We start from the raw sequence: 21,462 nt of genomic DNA, 5'->3' as shown, positions 1-21,462 counted from the left end.
TGTTTTAACATCTTAACACCTGTTTTCTTGGCAGAAAAAAGGGGCAAAACCTATTCTCATTTTTGTACTGACAAAGGAGGGTCCCATGCTGTAGATTAAATAAATACTTGGATTTTACAAGGTCAAAGGAAATTCATATTACATTTTGATATCCCGGTGTAGCATAGTGTAGTAGATGCTATGAGAGTTGTGCAGTCTGCCTCTGTCATGTCCAGAAATCCAGTCTCCTGAAAAAAATACATCTTACCAAGGAGTGGTCTGTTTGCAGAGCATTGCGGACCGCTTGGGGTCACCCCTTTGCTTGAATGGGCACGTGGACAAGAATATCCAGGGAAGTGGTAACAAGTGGCATGAGCCCTCAATGTACTTTAAATTTGCAAAGAACACTTTGCACCTTAAATTTATACCGATTGTTCATTGCTTTCGAAGTTCAGTTTTTGCTGAATCATGTTGGCAAGGAGGAACCTGCTGTACTTTCTCCACCAATGGGTGTGCTTACCTTGAACAATTGTTGTCAAAGAAAAGCAATAAAGCAGATGTTCCGTCTCACAAATGGTGAGCTGAGCACTGCCACAGTCCCTTGGAGACTTGTGGAGTCACAGGTCCCATGCTGCCTCGTGGCAGCCCTCCCCCCCCCCCCCCCCACCTTGACAGCTGCTGTCCCCGTGTCACTAACGTGATACCATCGGGATGTGCTCAATTCTGTCGTGGTCATGCAAAGCCATTCCTGCACGGGCTCCTTTTATCATTTTCTTATTTCTCATTGCCTCGTGTAAGATGGAGCATATCAACAACAGACAGAGGCAATTGAGATGGTCAGGGCATCTGAAATCGTATGGACGAGAACCGTGTTTCAAGGCAGGCAATGAGTGGGAATGTACTGAAAAGAACACTGCAGAGAGGGAGACGCCAAGAAATATTTCCGGAGGCACGATTAACGACGATTTAGAAGTCATTGGAATATTGTGGGGAGATGTGGCTCGGCTAGCCTGAAGGACCGCAAGTTGTGGCCAAAGCCGTGTTGCAGAACTCGCTGCGTTGCAGGTATAAAAGGGGCCTTGCGCTGAAGGTAATTTTGACCTGGCACTGACCTCAAGGGGCCAGTCCACACAACTACTTCCGTGATGGATTTGTTTTGGAAGGGCAGCGCTCAGAGTTTGTGTGGAAAGGCTGTGGTATATTAAGTTCTGTTTTCCAAAAAACTGCAGGCTGCCCTCATCCACTTAATTGTTTCATCATTTTGATCCAATTCCCTCAACTGCTCTTGGTTATACCTTGTGTTCCTGAAGATCAGTGAGAACAGAATATGGACTATATCGAGGCAAGAAACCACATGAGCAAGGTGGGTTTAGGAAAGGTTTCTTTAGGGTGCCTCGGGTGAAGTTCTTCCCCACATCAATTAACATGAGGAAAGTACTGAAGTGCATGTTATGAGGCGACATGCCTTGATCAGAGTTAATCACAGCAGCCATTTCCCAAAATAATGTGATTCATAAACAAAGACAAACAAATGGAGAAAATTAAACCATGTGAAGAGTTATTGATGGGTGGACTATACCATGCGAAGGAAATGAACTGCAGGAATGTTAGTAGAACTTTATACGTTAGATACTAAAGTGGGGCACGAGAAGTATGAGCAACGCCAAAGTGGTGTGCGACCACGCTTGTAACCACCCTTTGAGTAATAAACCTAATCTACATGGAACTTGCAGTGCCTTTTAACTGCCCCGTCTGTTGCGTCTCATGTTTGGGTGAACAACCTAGGTTCCTCGGGCGGCATGCAGACCTCAAAGACATTCAAGTTGTCCACCCGTCTTCCTAGTCCCTTGCTAAATTTAAGCGCTCCCGCCAAGATCATTTGGCTGCTAGAAATTACCACGTGATAAGCCACTTGAGCTACCATTGGTGGCCAGGTCACTTCTGAAAAATTACTAATAGGTCAGTGGGCTTTACCTGGTGAAATAAAAATAGCTTAGGTCAAGTTTATTAATGTATTTATTTTTTGTGATTTGCTTACCTTTCCCAGACTTAGCACTCCTATCGGTTTTTTTTTGTGTTGTAACTTTCTGACAAGCCCCCCCCCTCCCCCCTTACTGGGCATATGTTTAAAAAGAGCTTCATAGCTCATCGGATTTCTCCAGTCTGAATAAAGATTCTGAGTTCTAAAGGTTCCAGAAACAACATTTGTGTTCGAACACTGACGGCGGGGCGATGGTTGCAATAAATTTAATCAAGCCCGGTCGTGTCTTTTAAAAGTCAATGCCAACTCTCTGGGTGTTACAGCTCTCCTCCTCGTGTGGGGAGAAGTCCCCGAGTGTGTTAACCATTGCGGTGGACGTGTGTGTGGATGTGTGTGTGTGTCCTGTGGGGGCTGTTGAGAATTCGCATGGATTTTTCTCCGGGTCCTCTGGTTTTTCCCTCCCCATTTAAAAACTTGCGTTTAGAGCATTTGGCTACAATAAATTTCCATCTGATAAGGCACTTCGTGCAGGGAGGGGGGGGGCGTGTGATGTGCCTTGTGGTTGCCGGGCTCCGCTGCCTGTGTGGAGACTTACGGTTTATTTTAACAATGGCACAGAGTAACATTCTGGGACATAAGCGTGGCGTTTGTTGCAACGGTACAGACTTCACAGCCCGGTCCCAGATACACACCGTTTCACAGACTGTGAGGTGCAAAATCGGAGAATGGTTTAAAAAAATTCTGTTTTAGAAACATGTAGCCCCATTAAAAAAAAAAAACTGTTGTGTACTATTGTTATCCACATGGGAATATGGCATTCTGAACGTTCGGCTCGGCTCATTGTGTCCATTAAGCATATTCAATATTGGTGCAAGCAAATATGCCTTGCACGGAGTGGGCAATTGGAAGCAGAGGGTTTCCTTCTCAATTGGACATTGAGACATTGAATGAGTGGTGGACAGGTGGAAACGTTATACATGACTATTCCAGGGGCCTGTACTCTATAGGACTGTCGCTGAACAAGCTGTAGCCTCGCGAACCACGAAAGGCCCGGGCCCTTTGATGAGTCATGCGGCAGAAGGTGACACGAGGCAGCAAGAGGGCCACTAAATGCTTCTGTATGTGTGCAGTTATCCCCTCCCCCCGCCACCAGCCCCTGTCTAAGTAGGAAGGTTAAAAATAGGGCTCCCGCTGCACGTTGCTTTGGCTTAGCTTTTTCACGTGGAAGCGCTATTTTTAGGGCGTGTGAGCGCTGCTGTTTTTCCCCCGGTGGCGGCGGTGGCGACAGCAGCGCCGGCAGCAGCGCTGGTGCTCGTGTGGTGGCATTGGCTCGTGTCTGGGCTGGGGGGGGGGAAGGAGTTCCGCACGCCACCCGTCCTTGCCTCGTGTTGCGCTGCACACTTTAGCACGGCGGTTTTGCAGCGAACTCTTTACATTACTCATGTCGTGTGGAATTCTGTTTAGCTCTGATATCGCTAGCCACTGTTAACTTTGGCCTGGGAATCAAACTCTTAATGGCCCGAGTTTGTGCCAAACACTACCACCGCTAATCTGTGTGAGGAATGGAGTCTACATGGTTTTGGCCTGCCCGAAGATTTGTATGTTGACCCTCATATCCCAAGAGTCTACTTTTAATTGTTCTTTGAGGCTACGTTTTTTTAGATGGAGTTCTTGGAGTGAAATGCTCCGGAGAAGGTATGTGTGGGTGGTTCTGTGAGTGCAAGCATTGTTTTCTCTCGCGGAGCACTTTCCCCAACCCTTCTAGATGCAAATTCAAAATAGCATGTTTAGTTGCTTTTGATATCGCGCCCTACACGTGGCGGCTGTCCCTGTGCAGCACAAGGTGACTCGGCACCTGGCCCACAAATGAGCATCAGTCTGCCAGTAGAGGTCGATGATTGCTCTATAATCCCAATTGAATAAATTGCGGTGTAATTTTCGAATTTGGACTCTGACGCCCGGCACACGATGGGCCTACTCTTGTGAATGCCATTGGGGGAACTTTAACATCCACTGTGAAGCAGACTGCTTGTTACGTTTATTACATCCCGCGGTAATAATCGGGGGGCGTCCACCAGATTTGAACCAGGAACCTCTGCAACAGTCGGCAAATGCCCTACCGCAGCAAGCAAAGTCGTGTCACCACTTCCGTGGAAAGTCTCATTTGCAATTGTGGCCTGGGTGTTGTTAATCCATCCTGGATTAAAATACATTGAAGGTGATTAACTTTTGATCGACTTAAATACAGACCGTATCTAAACATTTAATCGTAAAAACATAAAGCCTCCAATGGAATGTGAAAGTCTGACCAAGTTAATGTTTTTTGGCTTCCTGTCTGCGTGTCTCATCCTGGTTCTGGTCCAATTTTTCATGTTTTTCTCTGGACAACAACATTGTTACCCTTTTCTGGCCTCCAACTTTGCTGGTTGGAAAATACTGGTTGATACGTGCAGATGGACGGAGAGCCACCCTTCTCACTGTGGCCTGGGGTCCGGGTGTGTGAAGCTCTCTTGTCTTTTAGTGTTGTGTGGTGGCTGCCTAGGCAGGTGTACACAGTGCTGTGTTTACCCAGCTGGGGAAATATTTCTCCACTTCTCTTCCCATGTTCTTTTCCCCAGCAATAAATCCTGTGTCGTCTTTAGCCCTAAATTCCCATCTTGGAAGGGAGTTAGATGTAATTAGATGTACGGGCAGACCTCAACTTACGAACAATGGGTTACAATCCCGAGACCCGTTCGTAAGTCGATGTGTTCGTATCTCGGAACTCAATATTTAATCGTGCATACGGTCATTGTTACAAAATGTGTTGTGGTTCAACAATGCAGGGAAACATTGTTAAACTCGTACATAGGAAGAAAGTGTACGTTTGCATATACTGCAATACATATTGTGTAGTAAATTAAACAAAGTAACATCAAAAGAAAATTCATTTAATTTTCACTTGCCTTGAGTTGAACGGTTCACTGCCGTTGTGCATCACGCAGGATTCTGGTGGAGGATTGCTCCGCCGAACAAAATAGTTTTGCGGTTCGTAAGTACGAGCGAACGTTCGCAAGTCGGATGGTTACAAATAATATCTTATGGGCGATTCGTTCGTAAGCGCGCATGATCGGCAGTTGGACGTTCGTATTTCGGGGACTGCCTCTATTTAAAAAAATATAAGACCGTTGACGAATTACATTTTCACGGCCAGCGTTCAAAAATAAACATTGTTGCGTTAAAAATTATTCTCTAGCCAAGTGAGAGGTTGTTGAGATCCATTTAAACCTTTTCCAGGGAGGTTTAGATTATCATTTGTGCGGTATTCTGCTCTTTGTGATTAGTTGTCCGTACTCATACAGGTCCGATCAGCACGGTTGGCTACGTATGGTGCAAAATAAGTTCAACATACATACAACAGGGATGTCTGTAGCATTTGAAGCGGATCCTACGGTGATCGGCTCTGCCTTTTCTACGTTTGCTTGTCAGCATCAAGATGTGATGAAAAAAAGGGAAGTTTGAGTCATTGTTGTAACTGCCTACAGATGTCCCCAAGCACACAGCTTGCGTAATGCCAAGCCTGCATTCAGCTTTAGGGTCGCCTTGTGGTGAAACACGTGGCTGTTTACTCCCTCTCGTGTTTCCATGCATAAAATACACCGACGTAATTTACAAGAAGCCTACATGGCAGCATGAAAGCATTGTGGAAGCGTGAAAATTATTCCCTTAAGCAAAGTACATTGGACAGCTTCAACTAGGAACGTCGTGTTGTTATAAAATACTTACTCTTTGGTTCTTTCGGTGATTTACGTAGGTAGAAAAAATAATAATAGATCACGACGTTTTGATCGCCACACAAGCAATAGTCATCAGGTGGGAGAGCGAAACAGACTGCTGAAGCAAGTCCTCATATATAGAGCCGGGGATGGGGGGTTGCCACATCGGGCAAGAGGGTGGGGCTAGAGATTGTGCCTGAACGAGTGGGAAATCTAAAGATGGGAACCGAGATGGGGGGGGAAGGGGGGGGGGTGATTCACCTCCACGAAGAGCTGAGGTGGCAATTGTATTGAGGGATTAGTATGTCAATGTGTAGTGACCGTAAAGCCGCCACTAGGGGGATGGTGTTGAACAGGGTGAAGGAAAGGCGCAGAGATGATTGAGGGTCGAGCGCAACGACGGTATATCAGCCACTAGGGGGATAGAGCACGCAACAGGAGACAGAGACGCACACAAAATGACAGAGACCCATACACACAAAGACATAAAGAGAGAGACATACAGGTAGACACACACAACAACATCACAGCCAGTTATAGTCTGCTAAAAAACGAGAGCCACCGCCACATCGAGGGAAAGGGGGCAACTTTGGCTTTGTTAGTGAGACATTTATTACAGTTAAAGTAAAGACATTTAACTTGGTAATGTAAGTCAGTCGGAAATAACTGCTGACAATGACAGGTCAGATGGAAACATCAACGTCCTTCCAATGATTGCTCAATTTGTGCCCATCGTTTCGGTTGAAGATATGTCTGTGTTTGTATATCTGGATGGCTTCATGAATGAATCTTTGATTGTAGCCCGAAGGTTTGCAGAGTACCTTGGTCTCGGGAAAAATAATGTCGTGTGAGCCCCCACCGTGTTCAAGCAGTTATCAGCCATGGCAGAGGTATTGGTTCTGCCGTGTTTCAAATCTGCCTTGTGTTCGCGAACACGGTCCGAGACATGTCGTTTCGTTTCCCCAATGTAACTGCTACCGCAGACACAACTTTGTTTCTATAAAAGACTTGTCACCATCGCAAGGTGATATGTAGTATTTGGGATATATCTCACCACTCGCGAGAGCCGTGGCTCATGCTGCCCGTGTACTGGCGTGCGCGCCTATCTGGTGCACGTGCCGTGTGGGGGAGCTTGCCGCGTGGGCCGCGGTGCTTTGCGTGGCGCTGCAGATGTCTCTGAAGGCGATGCCGAGTGCAGCAAGCGATGTTTTCCTTGACGGCGCAAACCCCTGCAGGTCGCTGCCACGAGGACCCTCCCCGCAGACGAGAGACGACCGCATTTACAGCACATCTGTAGCACAGTACGCAGTGAGTACCACCTGCACACACACACACACAGCCAAGCTGTTGCGCGGTGCACAGTGAATGCACTTTGTACATACACAGCCAAGCTCTTGCACGGTGCACAGTGAATGCACTCTGTACATACGCAGCCAAGCTGTTGCACGGCATTCAGTAAGAGTACCCTCTTTACGCATGTATTCAAGCTATTCAGTACATGGCGAATACCTCTTGTAAACACACAATCTGTTCCACAGTACTCAGTGAGTGCCTTCTACACCACAAAGGCAAAGATCCCCCATATAGCCTTTAACAGACTGTTGGGGCAAGTGCTGTTAGTGAGCAACTATGAATGCCAGCAGAGGGCACGAGCAGGTGGGTGACCAACATCACGGCTACTCTATCTCACTCACTTAAATTGTCACAACCTTAAATCATTGATCAGTACACCTTGACCCTCGTTCATTTAATTTGGCATTGTCTTGAAATGTTGATATGTCGTAAATTCACCACTCAAAAAACATGACTGAATTTGGTGCGTTTATATTTAATGACGCCTTAAAACTGCCGGTGTGTTGAGTTGATTCAAACGTTGTTACATTGACGAATGTAAAACATGCGAAAAGAGTATTGTAACTTATTTTTCTTTTTTTTAATTTCCAACAACAACCAAATATACAACGTGTCAGGGACTTGCCACTGAAGATTATCCTCTGACTGGTGCTTGGTCAATCTTTAGTAGGAAGCCGTGGCATTGCAGATGCTGCAGTTGCGATAGCCACTTGGCTAGGCAGCACACACACTTTTAGCGCGAGTGATGGTGTGGCACAAGGTGAGTTCATGCAGCCACTAAATTTCTTCACCCAGTATTCATGAGTGGTGCATATATATAATATATTTACACACGTCATATATTTTCTGAAAACCAGACCAAAGTGCTCTTGTGTTTTGTCACTGGGGGTCCATGAACCAGAATAAGGCACCGTTAGAATGTGTTTTTATTCACTGCTAGCGACCAGAATTCAGAAACTCCGGGTTATGGCACCCTTGTGCTTTACCCTAAATGCACTACAGTAAGTATTGAGTCAGGGTTAGATGTAGCTTTAAAATGAAAACCCACCCCGTCACTATAACAGCTGGCCTGCCAGCTAACAACCGACAGACTGACAGACAATGGAAGATACTTGTAGTGTAGGTGAGCATTGTGAACTGGGGAACCAAACTTGAAATGCAAAACCACATCTGTGGGTTTTGTTAACTCTTTCTTTGCCGTCATCTTCTCATCAACAACAAAGGAATTAGCATTTGTGTGTGTGTGCGTGCGTGTGTGTGCGTCAGTCAACCCATGGCGCCTGGGTCTATGTCGTGACCTGCCAGCGAGTGTTCGACACATCACGTGGCCTTAAAGTGCACTTATCCTGGCACAAGTGCCATGGTGACATCACCGCCACTTAGTGGTGAATGGCGGTTGTTGTAAATGAGGAGCGGTGACGCGGTGGTTAGCGCGCTGCACAACAAACTCGGCGACCCAAGTTCAATTCCCGCTCATGGCCACCAACACCAGTGACGATTATTTGAACCAGTCCTGGGCCTCCCCAAGATCGTCTCCACTTCAAATGGGTACCTGGTGCTGTGTAAACATCATCACTGGGGAGACAAAGGCAGTCGGGCATGGTGCTGGCTGCCCTCTACGCCCTCATGTGCCGTGCTCGTTAACAGCAACTAGCTCCGAAAGTCTGTTCGGCTATATGGGGGGAGTCTGTCTTTTTGTGTTGAATAAGCGCATGTGTGTTAACTCTATATTCTAAATAGTTTGGTGGACAGTGTGCTGGCTCCCCCACCGCTCTTTTACTTGTTGCACCCGCCTTCTAAGACGGCGACTGCGATACCACTTGCCGTGGATCGTGTGGGCGGCCATGCCACCCACTCGTGTTGCCCTCGACATGCCGTTTTCTCATTGCGGGGAGGCGTGTAGGGGATTGGGCCAAATACTGGCCCTGCCGCCATATGACTTACTATAGCGGGGTTGGCACAGCAGCCAGTGCGTTTCATATCTACAGTGAGGGAAAAAAGTATTTGATCCCCTGCTGATTTTGTACGTTTGCCCACTGACAAAGAAATGATCAGTCTATAATTTGAATGGTAGGTTTATTTGAACGGTGAGAGACAGAATAACAACAAAAAAATCCAGAAAAACGCATGTCAAAAATGTTATAAATTGATTTGCATTTTAATGAGGGAAATAAGTATTTGACCCCTCTGCAAAACATGACTTAGTACTTGGTGGCAAAACCCTTGTTGGCAATCACAGAGGTCAGACGTTTCTTGTAGTTGGCCACCAGGTTTGCACACATCTCTGGAGGGATTTTGTCCCACTCCTTTTTGCAGATCTTCTCCAAGTCATTAAGGTTTCGAGGCTGACATTTGGAAACTCGAACCTTCAGCTCCCTCCACAATTTTCTATGGAATACCTATCCACGACCTATTTTCAATGCCCTGGCTGAGGGAAGGAGGTTCTCTCACCCAAGATTTGACGGTACATGGCCCTGTCCATCGTCTCTTTGATGCGGTGAAGTTGTCCTGTCCCCTTAGCAGAAAAACAGCCCCAAAGCATAATATTTCCACCTCCATGTTTGACGGTGGGGATGGTGTTCTTGGGGTCATAGGCAGCATTCCTCCTCCTCCAAACACGGCGAATTGAGTTGATGCCAAAGAGCTCCATTTTGGTCTCATCTGACCACAACACTTTCACCCAGTTGTCCTCTGAATCATTCAGATGTTCATTGGCAAACTTCAGACCGGCATGTGCATGTGCTTTCTTGAGCAGGGGGACCTTGCGGGCACTGCAGGATTTCAGTCCTTCACGGTGTAGTGTGTTACCAATTGTTTTCTTGGTGACTATGGTCCCAGCTGCCTTGAGATCATTGACAATATCCTCCCGTGTAGTTCTGGGCTGATTCCTCACCGTTTTCATGATCATTGCAACTCCACGAGGTGAGATCTTGCATGGAGCCCCAGGCCGAGGGAGATTGACAGTTATTGTTGCTTCCATTTGCGAATAATCGCACCAACTGTTGTCACCTTCTCACCAAGCTGCTTGGCAATGGTCTTGTAGCCCATTCCAGCCTTGTGTAGGTCTACAATCTTGTCCCTGACATCCTTGGAGAGCACTTTGGTCTTGGCCATGGTGGAGAGTTTGGAATCTGATTGATTGCTTCTGTGGACAGGTGTCTTTTATACAGGTAACAAGCTGAGATTAGGAGCACTCCCTTTAAGAGTGTGCTCCTAATCTCAGCTCGTTACCTGTTTAAAAGACACCTGGGAGCCAGAAATCTTTCTGATTGAGAGGGGGTCAAATACTTATTTCCCTCATTAAAATGCAAATCAATTTATAACATTTTTGACATGCGTTTTTCTGGATTTTTATGTTATTCTGCCTCTCACTGTCTCCGATGACAGGTGGATATTATTGGTCCCCACGGGCGATACAATTGTCAGTCTTGTGTGTGTGCGGCTTTTTGAAAATGTAGTGTTGGGCTCGTTCGTGCACACGGCTGCAGCTAAATGAATTGTTGTGCCTATTAAGCATCCATGTGATAAAAAGGCGTTGAATGGCTCGGCGTCTTTTATCGGTGGTTCAATGACTGCACACAGGGTTGTTCCTGTATTTGAAGGTTGAATGGGACGTTAGTGGGAACGATCCCATTTTCGTGAATGGCATCCTTTGCTCGCCAACGGGAACTGCGTTGGTCGGAGTGAAAAGTGTTGTCTCCTACTGAGTATCTGCCAGCACTGGATGTGGCCCCCCCAAGCAAATGGTGTCGATGAAATGAGACCATTCGGGACGGAGGGGGAGGTTGGCACAGCGGGGGTGAGACACGAGAGGCGACCTGTCCCGTGCATACCTCGCACGGTCATCGACGTTTGTGTGTGCGTCACTTGATCCCACGATCAAGAGCTTTTGTAGAGAACGTTGCCCTGGTTCCAGTTGCTGCTGCTACATGGCCATCGGATACCGATAGTACAGTTTGTACATATGGGCGGTCCTTGGACCTACCTCCTACAAAATGTGCCCTAAGTGGAACCGACGTTAAGTCGAGGACCACCTCTACGTTGGTAATTCCGTTACCGCCACTGCCCCCAGTGAGTTTTTTTTACAGCCAATCGCCACCCGTTCCAGGCCTCTGGGGTTATAATTGAGTGAGCCACTTTGAGTTTGCTTAATTTAAAATCCCAGTTAAAATTTGTATTTTTAAAGTCACCATCGTAAAAGAAAATGTATCTGATTTGAGAACTTTTCTGGTTTAATGAAGGACTCATGTTTTAACCTAGCCCTATGAACGTATATCTAGAGATTTTACAGGGTGCCGAATCAAATGGATTTATTTTTTGTCGCAGTTTATCGGTTACTTTTTAGAGAAGTGAAATGAAAGCTGAACGAAAGTGGGTAAAGTCTGCTACCAGTTAATGGTTCCGTGTATGTTTCTAATTTTCCATAATCAAAAGCTGCATGTGATTTTTGGCACGTCCACCCACATGTAATTTTATCTCTGTCATCACATAATTATTTAGTGAGACGCCACGGTGGCGACATTAACTCCAACGCCTGGTATACATGAGGTCGTGGGTTCAATCCCAACCCTTCACGCCTGTATATTTTGAGTTTGCATTTTCTCCCCGTTGTTGCATGGACTTTTCTCCGGGTCCTCCGTTTTTTTCCCTCCACGCTTAGAATCAATGTGCATTTAAGAGTATTTGGCTGCTTTAAATTTATCTGTGATAAGCCACTTCGTTGAGCTATCATCTGTGGCTAAGTCGCTTGTGAAAAAGCTATATTTGCAGGTGTAGGTGCTTAATGTATTAAATCCTGTGCTTAAAAATGTATTATATCATTTTGCACCTTCAGTTATGTTTCTCCCCTTTTATAACCATGTACAAGTTCTCAGATGTAGCCACTCGGGCAAACATTACACAGTCTGGTTTCTAGAGCTTTAATATAACTTTTTCCAGAATCGTTGAGTTATAAAGTGCCACTGAGATGTCTCATTTACCCGGTTGTCTTAACCCTTTTTAAGCAAGCAATTATTGCAGCAGAGAGTTTGGTTCTCTTGGATTAGGTCTGGGACACCGTCATTTACAACTTGGTTCTAATTTAATATTTTCGCACAATTCAGGTTGTTGTGTGTGTGGCGTTCATGACCTCAATTTCAAGGCTCACAGCTCGCCCTACGGGCCCCATTGCTGTAGACACTCCCAGCACAAGATGTGCTAAAAGTTGTCCCAGTATAAGACTGGACGTCATGTGCACATGCGTGCTGTTATTAGTTAACTGTACTTAAAAAAAACCCCGCTGACAAGCCAGTCTCTTAAAGGGAAACGCAGCTCACAAAACAAATCGGGTGACATTTAATTTTGTTACCAAAACAACATTGATCTGCAGCGGTATGGCATTCCCTGTGAATCTGCTCCTTTTAAGTAATAGTTAAACTACTGCACTTGCACCTCTCAAGGCCCCCCCCATGCTTTTGCCTCCCAGTGCGAGTGCCACATCTAATTTTCTCAGAGCGTGCGCCCCGCTGGGGGGGCCGCGACACAGCTGGCTCCTGCCATGCATCGCTGTGGCGGTCGTGTTGCGTTGTGCCACACTGCCATTACATTCTTATGTCTTGCTTTCACGAAGTTGCATGTTGTCAGGGAACAATAATTTTTTTTTCCTGTATTGTTGTACTCTTGGTTATGTTCTTCATTTTGTCATTGTAATGTTGAAGTCTTTTCCAACGATTTTTACTGTATAGTTATTGTTCTCAGTGATACTATCAACCAACTGCCATGTCACAGGCACTGACTGTGTTCGCTCGCGCTCTGCATGTCTTACACAGCCACATCGGCGTCTGGCTGCAGTACCGGATACCAATGCCTACAAAATAAGGCGACAGACATATGGTTCAAGGATGTATTTGCTTCTCAAGCTATTCCATTGTTAATACAATTTCCACTTAAATGTCTGGGATATTTTTGGTCTGTTTTTCACGTGATGCCTTCAATTATAGACTCTTAATATTAAATTCATGTAAATATATTTACTCCCCCAGAGCCATATATATTTTTAATCAATGGATGCAGATTTGCTGTGGGCTAGCAAAGGCAGTGTGCAACCACACGGCTAAATCCTTGTGCCAATAGCGCTGCACCTGGGTGTCATATGGTTCGAGTTAGTGGCTTGCAGATTTTGACGGTGCCGGGGGCCTCGTAGGTGGGGGGGGGGGGTGGCAGTGATTGTGCTGTGAGCTCTGCTGTCTCTGCACGCTAAATCCCACTCCCACCAGTGCAAGGAAAAACCGGCATTCACCACTTTGGCTTCCTGTTTTGAGAGCTTTCTCTTCTATTTAGTATTTTATGTTACCAGGTAAGGCCCCACTGAGCTACGTAGCTCTTTTTCAGAAGTAACTTGGTCACAAATGATAGCTCAACGAAGTGGTTTATCACGTGGAAATTTATACCAGCCAAAATTCTCTAAAAGCATGTTTTTCTATATGTGGAGAGAAAAAGCCGGATCACCCGGAGAAAAATCCACGACCGTGGGGAGAACATGCAAACTCGAAATATACAGCAGGTGTCAGGTTTGGGATCGAACCTATAACCTCCTGTATACCAGGCGAGGTAGTTAACACATCTCTACTCTGAACTACCTTTGCCTTGGTGCGTCCGTGTTCTCGGCACCTTCCATCTCATGTGGTGTTCCTCTCTTCGTATGACGTGTTTTCTCGTTTCCAACTGCAATCCAGCGTTAAAACGATTACACGAATAGGTGTTTCCGCTTCATCCACATCTTGAACATCCGTCGTGTAGCATCTGTGTAGAAGCGAAGGTCATGGACGGATAATTCAGAATCTTTATCCTGGAGAAATCCGGTTAGCTATGAAGTCTACATGTACACTGTAGGGGAAGCCACTTCGGCACGTGGCTTTTGAAGCAGCCTGTGCTCTTGCGTTATGGTGAAGTATGGCAGACGATCGTGGGAGAACCGTGGGAGATCTGGTAGTACTGACTCCGCATGGCCAATTGTGCCATACAAAGTGTTGCACCACAGCTGCATTTCCTGGCAACATTTCCCAAAGAGCTAAAAGGGGTTTGTGTAGCTGTATTAGTATAATTTGTGTGAAAAGGAAAGTTTTAAATTTACACTGCTGTGGTTGTTGCAGATGAACTGCTCCTTATTCTTGACGATGTGTGGAAACTCCTGAAACAAATTCGAAGATATAAATCTTTTCCCTTAATGCCTGGGAGCAAAAAGTAAAAAATTATTCTTCTCTCTGACTCTTCAATGGTTTGTGGACAGTAGGATACAGTATACCTCGTCTTGATAGGCTACTCTTGCAGGTAATGGGCTGATTTTGTCTGGCGTTAAAGCGTGCTGAATGTCATCGACCCTTTCGCCACGGCGGGCAACCGCCATATAAGGCTGCTCTGCACTAGCACAGTTGGCTAAGTACGGTGCGAAATAATTCGTACGTTCTTTTGCAGCCCAGACGCACTGGCGGTGGATGCGTTCACAATGTAGTGGGCCAAAGGCAAATCCGTATGCCTTTCCTACTTGGGTGTACCCCCTTATCCCCAGGATCATAGCCAAAATCAAGATGGACCGAGCATCAGTAATGCCGATCGCCCCCTCCACTAGCCTCGGAGACGTTGGTTCTCCAACGTGTAGGACTTGCTATGCCAGCCAGCTTGGGTGCTGTCAACCTCCTGGGAGAACAATTTGTAACAGCAGGGCATCTTATGTCCCGATGTCAAACATTTTCGGTGGATGGATTTCGAGGGCGAGACTCGCACCGTCAAGGGTTCTCCTTACGTGTAGACACCACTTTGGAAGTCTAGGAGGTATTCCACGGGGCAAGGTGTGTACTCGTCGCATTGGAACGTTCTCGCCCATTGGTGCTTCCGAGCAGGCATGGTCTTCTTGTCTTGTGACCTGTGGGAGCCACGGTGGTGAAGTGTTAACAGCCTTGCCTGGTATACAGGAGGTCTTGGTTCGTTTCCCGACCCTGACGCTTGTATATTTGGAGTGTGGATGTCTCTCCCCATGGTCGTGTTTTATTTTTCTCCGGGTCCTCCGGTTTTTCCCTCCACATTCAGAATCAACATCACGCGTTAAGAGTATTTGGCCGCTAACGTGGCATCTACGTTCCACTTGGAGCTGCATATACCAACTTGGTGCTCCGTGCCCTCTGCAACGTTTCAATCGGTGTGACTGCTATTTTAAAGGCGATTATGCGGTCTTATTTTTTGCTATATCTGCGCTGTGTTCTAAACGTTTGCATGGCGTTCTCGTAATAGCAATCGGTGTAAGGTTTTTTTGTGAGCTTGTGAGTATCCCGATGAAGAGCTATTTTAGTGCTGCGTTGCCCAGCAAAGGTGGGGTGTAGATTCCCTCTCCTTGACGCGTGTTCTCTGTGCGCTCGTGCCTAGGCTCTGCAGCTGGAACGCAAGCAACGTCCAGTGGCAATTGCTCTTTAAACATGCACATGGTGGCATTGTTACCTTACAAGTGTAAACTTATGAATTTAGCAGTTGGGTGCTTACAGTGAAGAACCAATGCAGAGCTTTTTAGCTTTCGCCCAAACTGTGAGCCCTGCAGGAGGATGGGTGGGGGGAAACGCACCGCCTTTAAAGCCGGCGCCGGGTTCTGCTGCCGGTGCCGGTTTACGCTGCGGTGCTACAGCAACGTCCCTTGGCTTTGACCGGAGTCCAAAGCCTGTACCACTGGAGGGGACTCCCTTGAAGCCAAGCAACAGCCATGAATCCCCACACCCCTCCCCCAGTGCGTTTACGGGTGAGGGACGGCCTCGACATTGATGTGATTTCCCCCCCCCCCCCCCAATAGAGCGTATACAGTTTGACCCAGTGGGGTTTGACCCTCGGCCAATTTAGATGAGATCCTGACAATTCGACTCGCCCAGCAGCGTGGCAGGATTCCCAGTAATCCACCGTGATATGGGGGGGGAGAGATCATTTTACTGATTCCGGATTCTGCGCCGCACCGCAGAGAATAGTTCCGGAATATGGGGGAGAAACAACCAAAAGGTGGCGGTGCGGTGTATGATGCGGGAGATTATACGAGCAATTGGCCACTCTTGAAAGATGGGCGATTTTTGTTACGGATTTCAGAATCGGTGGTTCGGTGGATTTTAGCAGAAGTCGCAAACTGTGTGTTATCGATGATGTAAAGGAGTTTGCGGATTATTGGAGCGCTCGGCCTGCAGTTTCCGTATACCATCCATTTATTTTATATGCAGTTGTCAGTGATAGTCTCATTCTTGTAGTTTACAACATGCATTTTAATAAGTTAATATCTCTTCAGCCATTTACTCTGGCATCATCCACTCATGATGCAACATCACCGTCACCCACGCTTTAATGACATGATGAAAAGAGTGCTTTGGGGACTGATTAGTGAAATTTGTTGTTTCTATGGTAACGGTCGTACGAGTAAAGTATGCCCTGCGTGCGGCAGGTGGATGCATGTATGTTGCACTTCTTCCGCACCGTACGTCGCCAACCGTACGAATTGGAGGTGGGAAGCCAAGATGTGGCCAGTGGAAGGGGGTAGACAAGAATGAGCATTGCCCTCATGGGTTGTATGACCATTGGTTTTGCATGATGTGAGTTTTAATTACCCAGCAGTCATGCAAGAAGAGTAAACACATCTTTCCTGATTCATGGCAATACATTTGTAAGTTGAGTTCAGCTGAAAGTACACATTGTGTCAGGTTCAAGCACCAGGACATGTAATGAATTGGCCGGGCGTGCCACGGTGCTGTGATAGCGGTGCGTTGATTTTGAAGATGGAACGGTCTGCTATTCAGTTAATGACAATCGTGAAGCGGATGATGCCAGCTGTTGGACCTAATAACAGCCACTTGATGCCACCAGCTGCCCTTGCAGAAATTGGAAAATTGCTTTGTAATGTAACAGGTGCTTATCTATATTATGTAGTAACCCTGTGTTTTTGTTGCTTTCATTTATACATTATGCAATTTAGCTAATAACCATAATATTAAGGCACTGATGATGCTTGAATTCCACATTGCATTGTCTCACAGCTATTGGAAGAAGTCGCTGCGGAGTGTTATAGTGTCTTTCGCTGAGTGGCAATCAATTCTCATAACACCGACTTGTAATATCACCACCTGTCTTTGCCTTTTACCAATGTTCCTGCTTAAATCTCGTGTCTTCCGAGCGACCAATGCCCACCATCGCCAAGCTCGTTCAGCCAGTGGCTTTTTTTTCGTACCATTTCAAGCGACTTCTCACAACGCTTCATTTGTTTGGCCGCCACTATGGCAACGAGCCGCACACGCCACTGAATGGGATGAATGGGGCAGCTCCCCCCCCCATGTGCTCGCTCGCTCTGGCACCAGTGCTGCCTGCTCGCTTGTGCATTCACCGTGTCCACCGTTCTTAGCCACTGGCGGCTACCGTTCTCACGCCCGCGTAGCCGGCTTTGCATCGCCGTGCAGAAGAGGCTCTTCTTGTGCCCCTCGGTAAAACCGTACCGAGTAAATGGATTTACAGAGAGAAGATTGTTATGGGTGGCATTTTTTTCTTAGATGGACCTAAGCAGTTATGGTGGAGGTTGCCCCTTTTTTCTCACGTCGTGGAGTGGTAAACACAGGCAGTGAATTCAGGCAGTGTCACCGCACATCTACAGTTAAACATGGTTACATCTCGCCACCAGGGTGCACGGTGGCGAGATGTTAACTACCTCACCTGGTATGCAGGAGGACGTGGGTTCGATCCGGACCCTTACGCCTGTATATTTGGAGTTTGCATGTTCTCCCCGTGGTTGCGTGGATTTCTCTCTGGGTCCTCCGGTTTTTCCCTCCACATTTAGAATCAGCATCGCGCGTTCAGAGTATTTGGCTGCCATAGATTTACACGTGATAAGCCACTTCGTTGTGCTATCATTTGTCAGGTCGGTTCTGAAAAAGAGCTATATAGCTCGGTGGGTCTTACCTGTGAATTTTTTTTCATAGTTCATCTTAAAGTAATTTATAAAGCGCCTTTGCCACGGCATGTTCTCCCCATGGTGCGTTATATTACAAAGGCACATAAATGTGTAATGATGAATGTAATCTTGATTTGAAGCTTTCGTGACTGCAGGAATCCATACTCTTTTGTTCTTTCCATATGAATGTAATGTCGACAAACCTGCGTGCAATGTGTGAAACGTGACATCTAACAGGTTTTAGATTTTAGCATTCAGATTTCACTTTCCTCCCGCCTTCCCTCATCCCTATCAAGAGTACAAACTCTTTAAAAATAACAGCATTATGCATATTCTTTGGGTCTTTCGGTAAAGTCACATAGAACAATAAAAAATGAAAATAAAGTGAATAAAAGCACAAGCAATGACGATTGCTTGTGTTGCAATCGAAACGTTGTGATATTTTAAAATTATTTTGTATTCGCTTTTTTTGAATTTGTATTATTTTTCATAATTGTATTCTATTTACGTGACTTTTCCGAAATACCCAAATAATATGAATTCCAGCAGTCACGAAAGCTTTTAGTCAAGCATTATCTACTCATTGGTTTTTCAACGATATTCATGTGCATTGTACGTATGTACGCACTGTATGTAGCCAACCGCGATAATCGGAGGTGCGGGGGTAAGGACAGCGAACTAAACACAAAGCAGTTAAGAAATTCGTTTTCAATCTTGATTTAAAAGTGCATAGCTCCAGTGGCTTCCTAACATCGGAAGGAAGAGCGTTCCAGACGTCCGCAGAAGCGCATCTGAAAGTGTGCGCGATGCAGTCACCGTCTTTGTTCGATGGCAAGCCAAAAGCTGCTGTGAGGATGACCGGAGTTTGCGTGATGGTTTCTGCTCCTTGACGAGATCAGCAAGTTAAATACTCGTACGACAGACCCATATTCCGTGGGCTGCTTGTATACGGAGCGAGTTATTTGTTTAGAATGATCGAGTAGCTCGACCTCGTGCAGAAGTGATTGGCCAGTGCAGTCGCGGATGAAGCGCTATACAGCTCAATGACTTTGAACCTGGAGATTTAATTTTAGTGTTAAGCTTATGGATGTTTTTCTCTGTTGGATCCGGTCCATTGAGAGCCGAAGTGGGAATAGGTCTCTGTAAGATCCCAATGGAATTGTAGTCGGATTAGTCTCTTCGTAAGACAACTATATTTAAATTCTCACACACTGGTGCCTTAGCGAGCGTTGGTTTTTTCAACTGAACACAGAGGGACGATTGTCTGACTTGACTCCAGCTGAGATTCAAATTCATGATCGTGTGAAATGGAAATCTGCTGTATGCTCAAGTGGCTGTCTCCCCATCTGGCCACTTGCTCAGCGGCACAGCGAGTGGCTCGCAGTTGGGTTTAAATCCTGTTTTTGGGTCGATTAAGCCCATCATCCTCCTTGGGTTGATAAATTCGAACAACTTTGTGGGTAGGTCAAAAGTGTGTCCGATGGATAGACCTGCCCCCAACATAGGAATGTGTGGGATTTTTTTACACTGGCTCAGGCCTGTAACTAAGAGAACTACTGGGCATCTGCAAAACTACTGGACATCTGTGAAAAAAAGCTCTACAGCTCATCGGATGATTCCGATCAGCCGATGCTTATTTGAGCGGGAAATCACTGTTTTTTTTAAAGGCCAGGCAGGAACCCGGGAGTAGCCTCATTGAGCACTCGCCAGAATTCGTATTGGCTCGGCAAACACCATGAGGCCGCCATGCTAAGAGCGTCGCTTGCTGGCACTGAGCCTCATGGGCAGTGACTGCTTGTGCTACGTGTTGCCTGTAACCTCGGCGTGCCCTGCTGAGTAAACCCAGCCCTGCTCCCCTACCCAGGGGGCTCCGCATTCACCACCCCCATCTCCTGGACCCCTCCCCCCCCACCATTTGCCATGCGTGCAGTTCACATTCCAGCCATTTGGGTGGAGTTGGCATCCCAGCCCAACCAAGTCCGAGGGTCTTTGTTTACTTAACTATTTTTATGTTTCCAGGTAGGGCCCACTGATCTGTATAGCTATTTTACATAAGCGACCTGGCTATCACAAATGATAGCTCTACGAAGTGGCTTATGTGGAAATTTATAGCAGTCAAATAATCTAAAATGCACGTTTCTGAATGTGGAGGGGAAAGAGCGGAGTATTCGGAGGAAAATCCACGTGACCACGGCAATAGATATATGCAAACTCAAAAATATACAGACGTCAGGGTCGGGATCGAACCCACGACCTCCTGCATACATGACTGCAGGCATCGGTTCAGCGGGCATAGCTGATTTTGTGTATTTAGTATTATTTATTGTGATTGTTTTATGCAGGAAGACCACACAGAGTCTCAAGACTCTAAGGTTTTTGCCGTGAGAGTCTATGTTGCTGCTGCACATGTAATCCCAATGGAGTAATTTGCAGGCAATTTTTCAGCATTGGGACGTTTGGTCAATACCAGTTGCATTGTGCGTTTTTATCGTTCTGTTCTGCCTGCAGCAGTAGTAGCAGCAGAGGCTCTGCATGGGGGTGGAAGGGGGAATGAGATGATGTCATGGTGCCTCTTGGACTCGGACGCCACGTGCCAGTGCGAGTTTGACGAGTCCGCAGCACGCGTTGTCTGCTCGTGTGTGTTGCCCCCTTCGTTGGCCGTTGTCAATTGTCTCCGTGTTACGACATGATCAGCAGACCGGCGTTGCATATGAAATAAATGTTCAAACGCTCCGGCTGGCTCCAAAGTCCACCTCATGGGGGTGAGACTGTATGAGAGCGCACGGTCAACTGCGGGTTTTCAGTGCGTCATTGTATGCGGACTCCGTGCACATAACCAAATGAACAATTCTTGACAAATTTTAACAGCTCTGAACAAAATGCCTGATGGTGGTGGGGTGGGGGTGTGGTGTGGAGAATCGGGGGAGGGGAGGCTGCCGGCCTGGGTGGGTTCCCGCGCGTTTGTCGGTCCCCGTAGTCACAGTGACGTGAGTGGCCGTCTCCTCGCTCTGAAAATAAATCTCCCGGCGCACACGTGCCTGGGGGGCTGTCTCTCTCGACCGAAGTCTGCTTCAGCAAAAATTGTCACGAAGGGGAGAGAGCGATGCCCTCGGAACAGGGAGGCGCATCTTCTCCAGGCACGCGGTACGCGCTTGTCAAGACGCGACTGCAGTGCCACTGCTGCTCCTCGTTTCCAAATCGGTGGGTTGCTAGGAAATCTTTGTCTGTTATCAAAGGCAGCCCCTGGGTTACGGAAGACCCGACTTACGGCAATCACACTTTACGGAAATAGTCCGACAAATCATGTAAAAAAAATGTCAGAACTATATGACTAAATGTTTGTTTGTTGCGCTAGCGCAAATAGCGCAACGCGGTGAGGTTGCGGATGAATACAGTGGAGCAAGAGGCGTAAGGCGGGGCCGTATCTTCCCCACGCTGTTACGTTTTTACCGTGAGTA

The 21,462-nt window shown here is 46.7% G+C and overlaps 1 protein-coding gene and 1 non-coding gene across 11 annotated transcripts in view; both read left to right on the top strand.

Annotated features, from left to right (window-relative positions):
* The window catches only part of LOC116946822 (eukaryotic translation initiation factor 4 gamma 1), a 136,469-nt gene that overhangs the window by 16,085 nt on the left and 98,922 nt on the right, over positions 1-21,462 (top strand). For 3 of the 10 annotated variants that reach the window (XM_076070342.1, XM_076070347.1, XM_076070346.1), the window contains exon 3: positions 6,951-7,023. In XM_076070342.1, coding sequence (XP_075926457.1) covers positions 6,951-7,023 — 73 coding nt within the window. Of the gene's footprint in view, positions 1-2,101; positions 3,656-6,950; positions 7,024-21,462 lie in introns of those variants that run through there. The other 7 variants (XM_076070341.1, XM_076070339.1, XM_076070343.1 and 4 more) reach the window with 4 other exon arrangements.
* On the top strand, positions 2,514-2,652 carry LOC116947057 (small nucleolar RNA SNORA84). The gene has a single exon (XR_004403641.1). It is a non-coding gene; the product is annotated as a small nucleolar RNA SNORA84 (small nucleolar RNA).

Source organism: Petromyzon marinus, chromosome 28 (assembly GCF_048934315.1).
Source record: "Petromyzon marinus isolate PM22_M1 ecotype Great Lakes invasive population chromosome 28, UKy_Petmar_22M1.pri1.0, whole genome shotgun sequence".
Lineage (NCBI taxonomy): Eukaryota > Metazoa > Chordata > Hyperoartia > Petromyzontiformes > Petromyzontidae > Petromyzon > Petromyzon marinus.
Note: the sequence above shows the minus strand (reverse complement) of the source record. Positions and strands in the feature narration are given on the sequence as shown.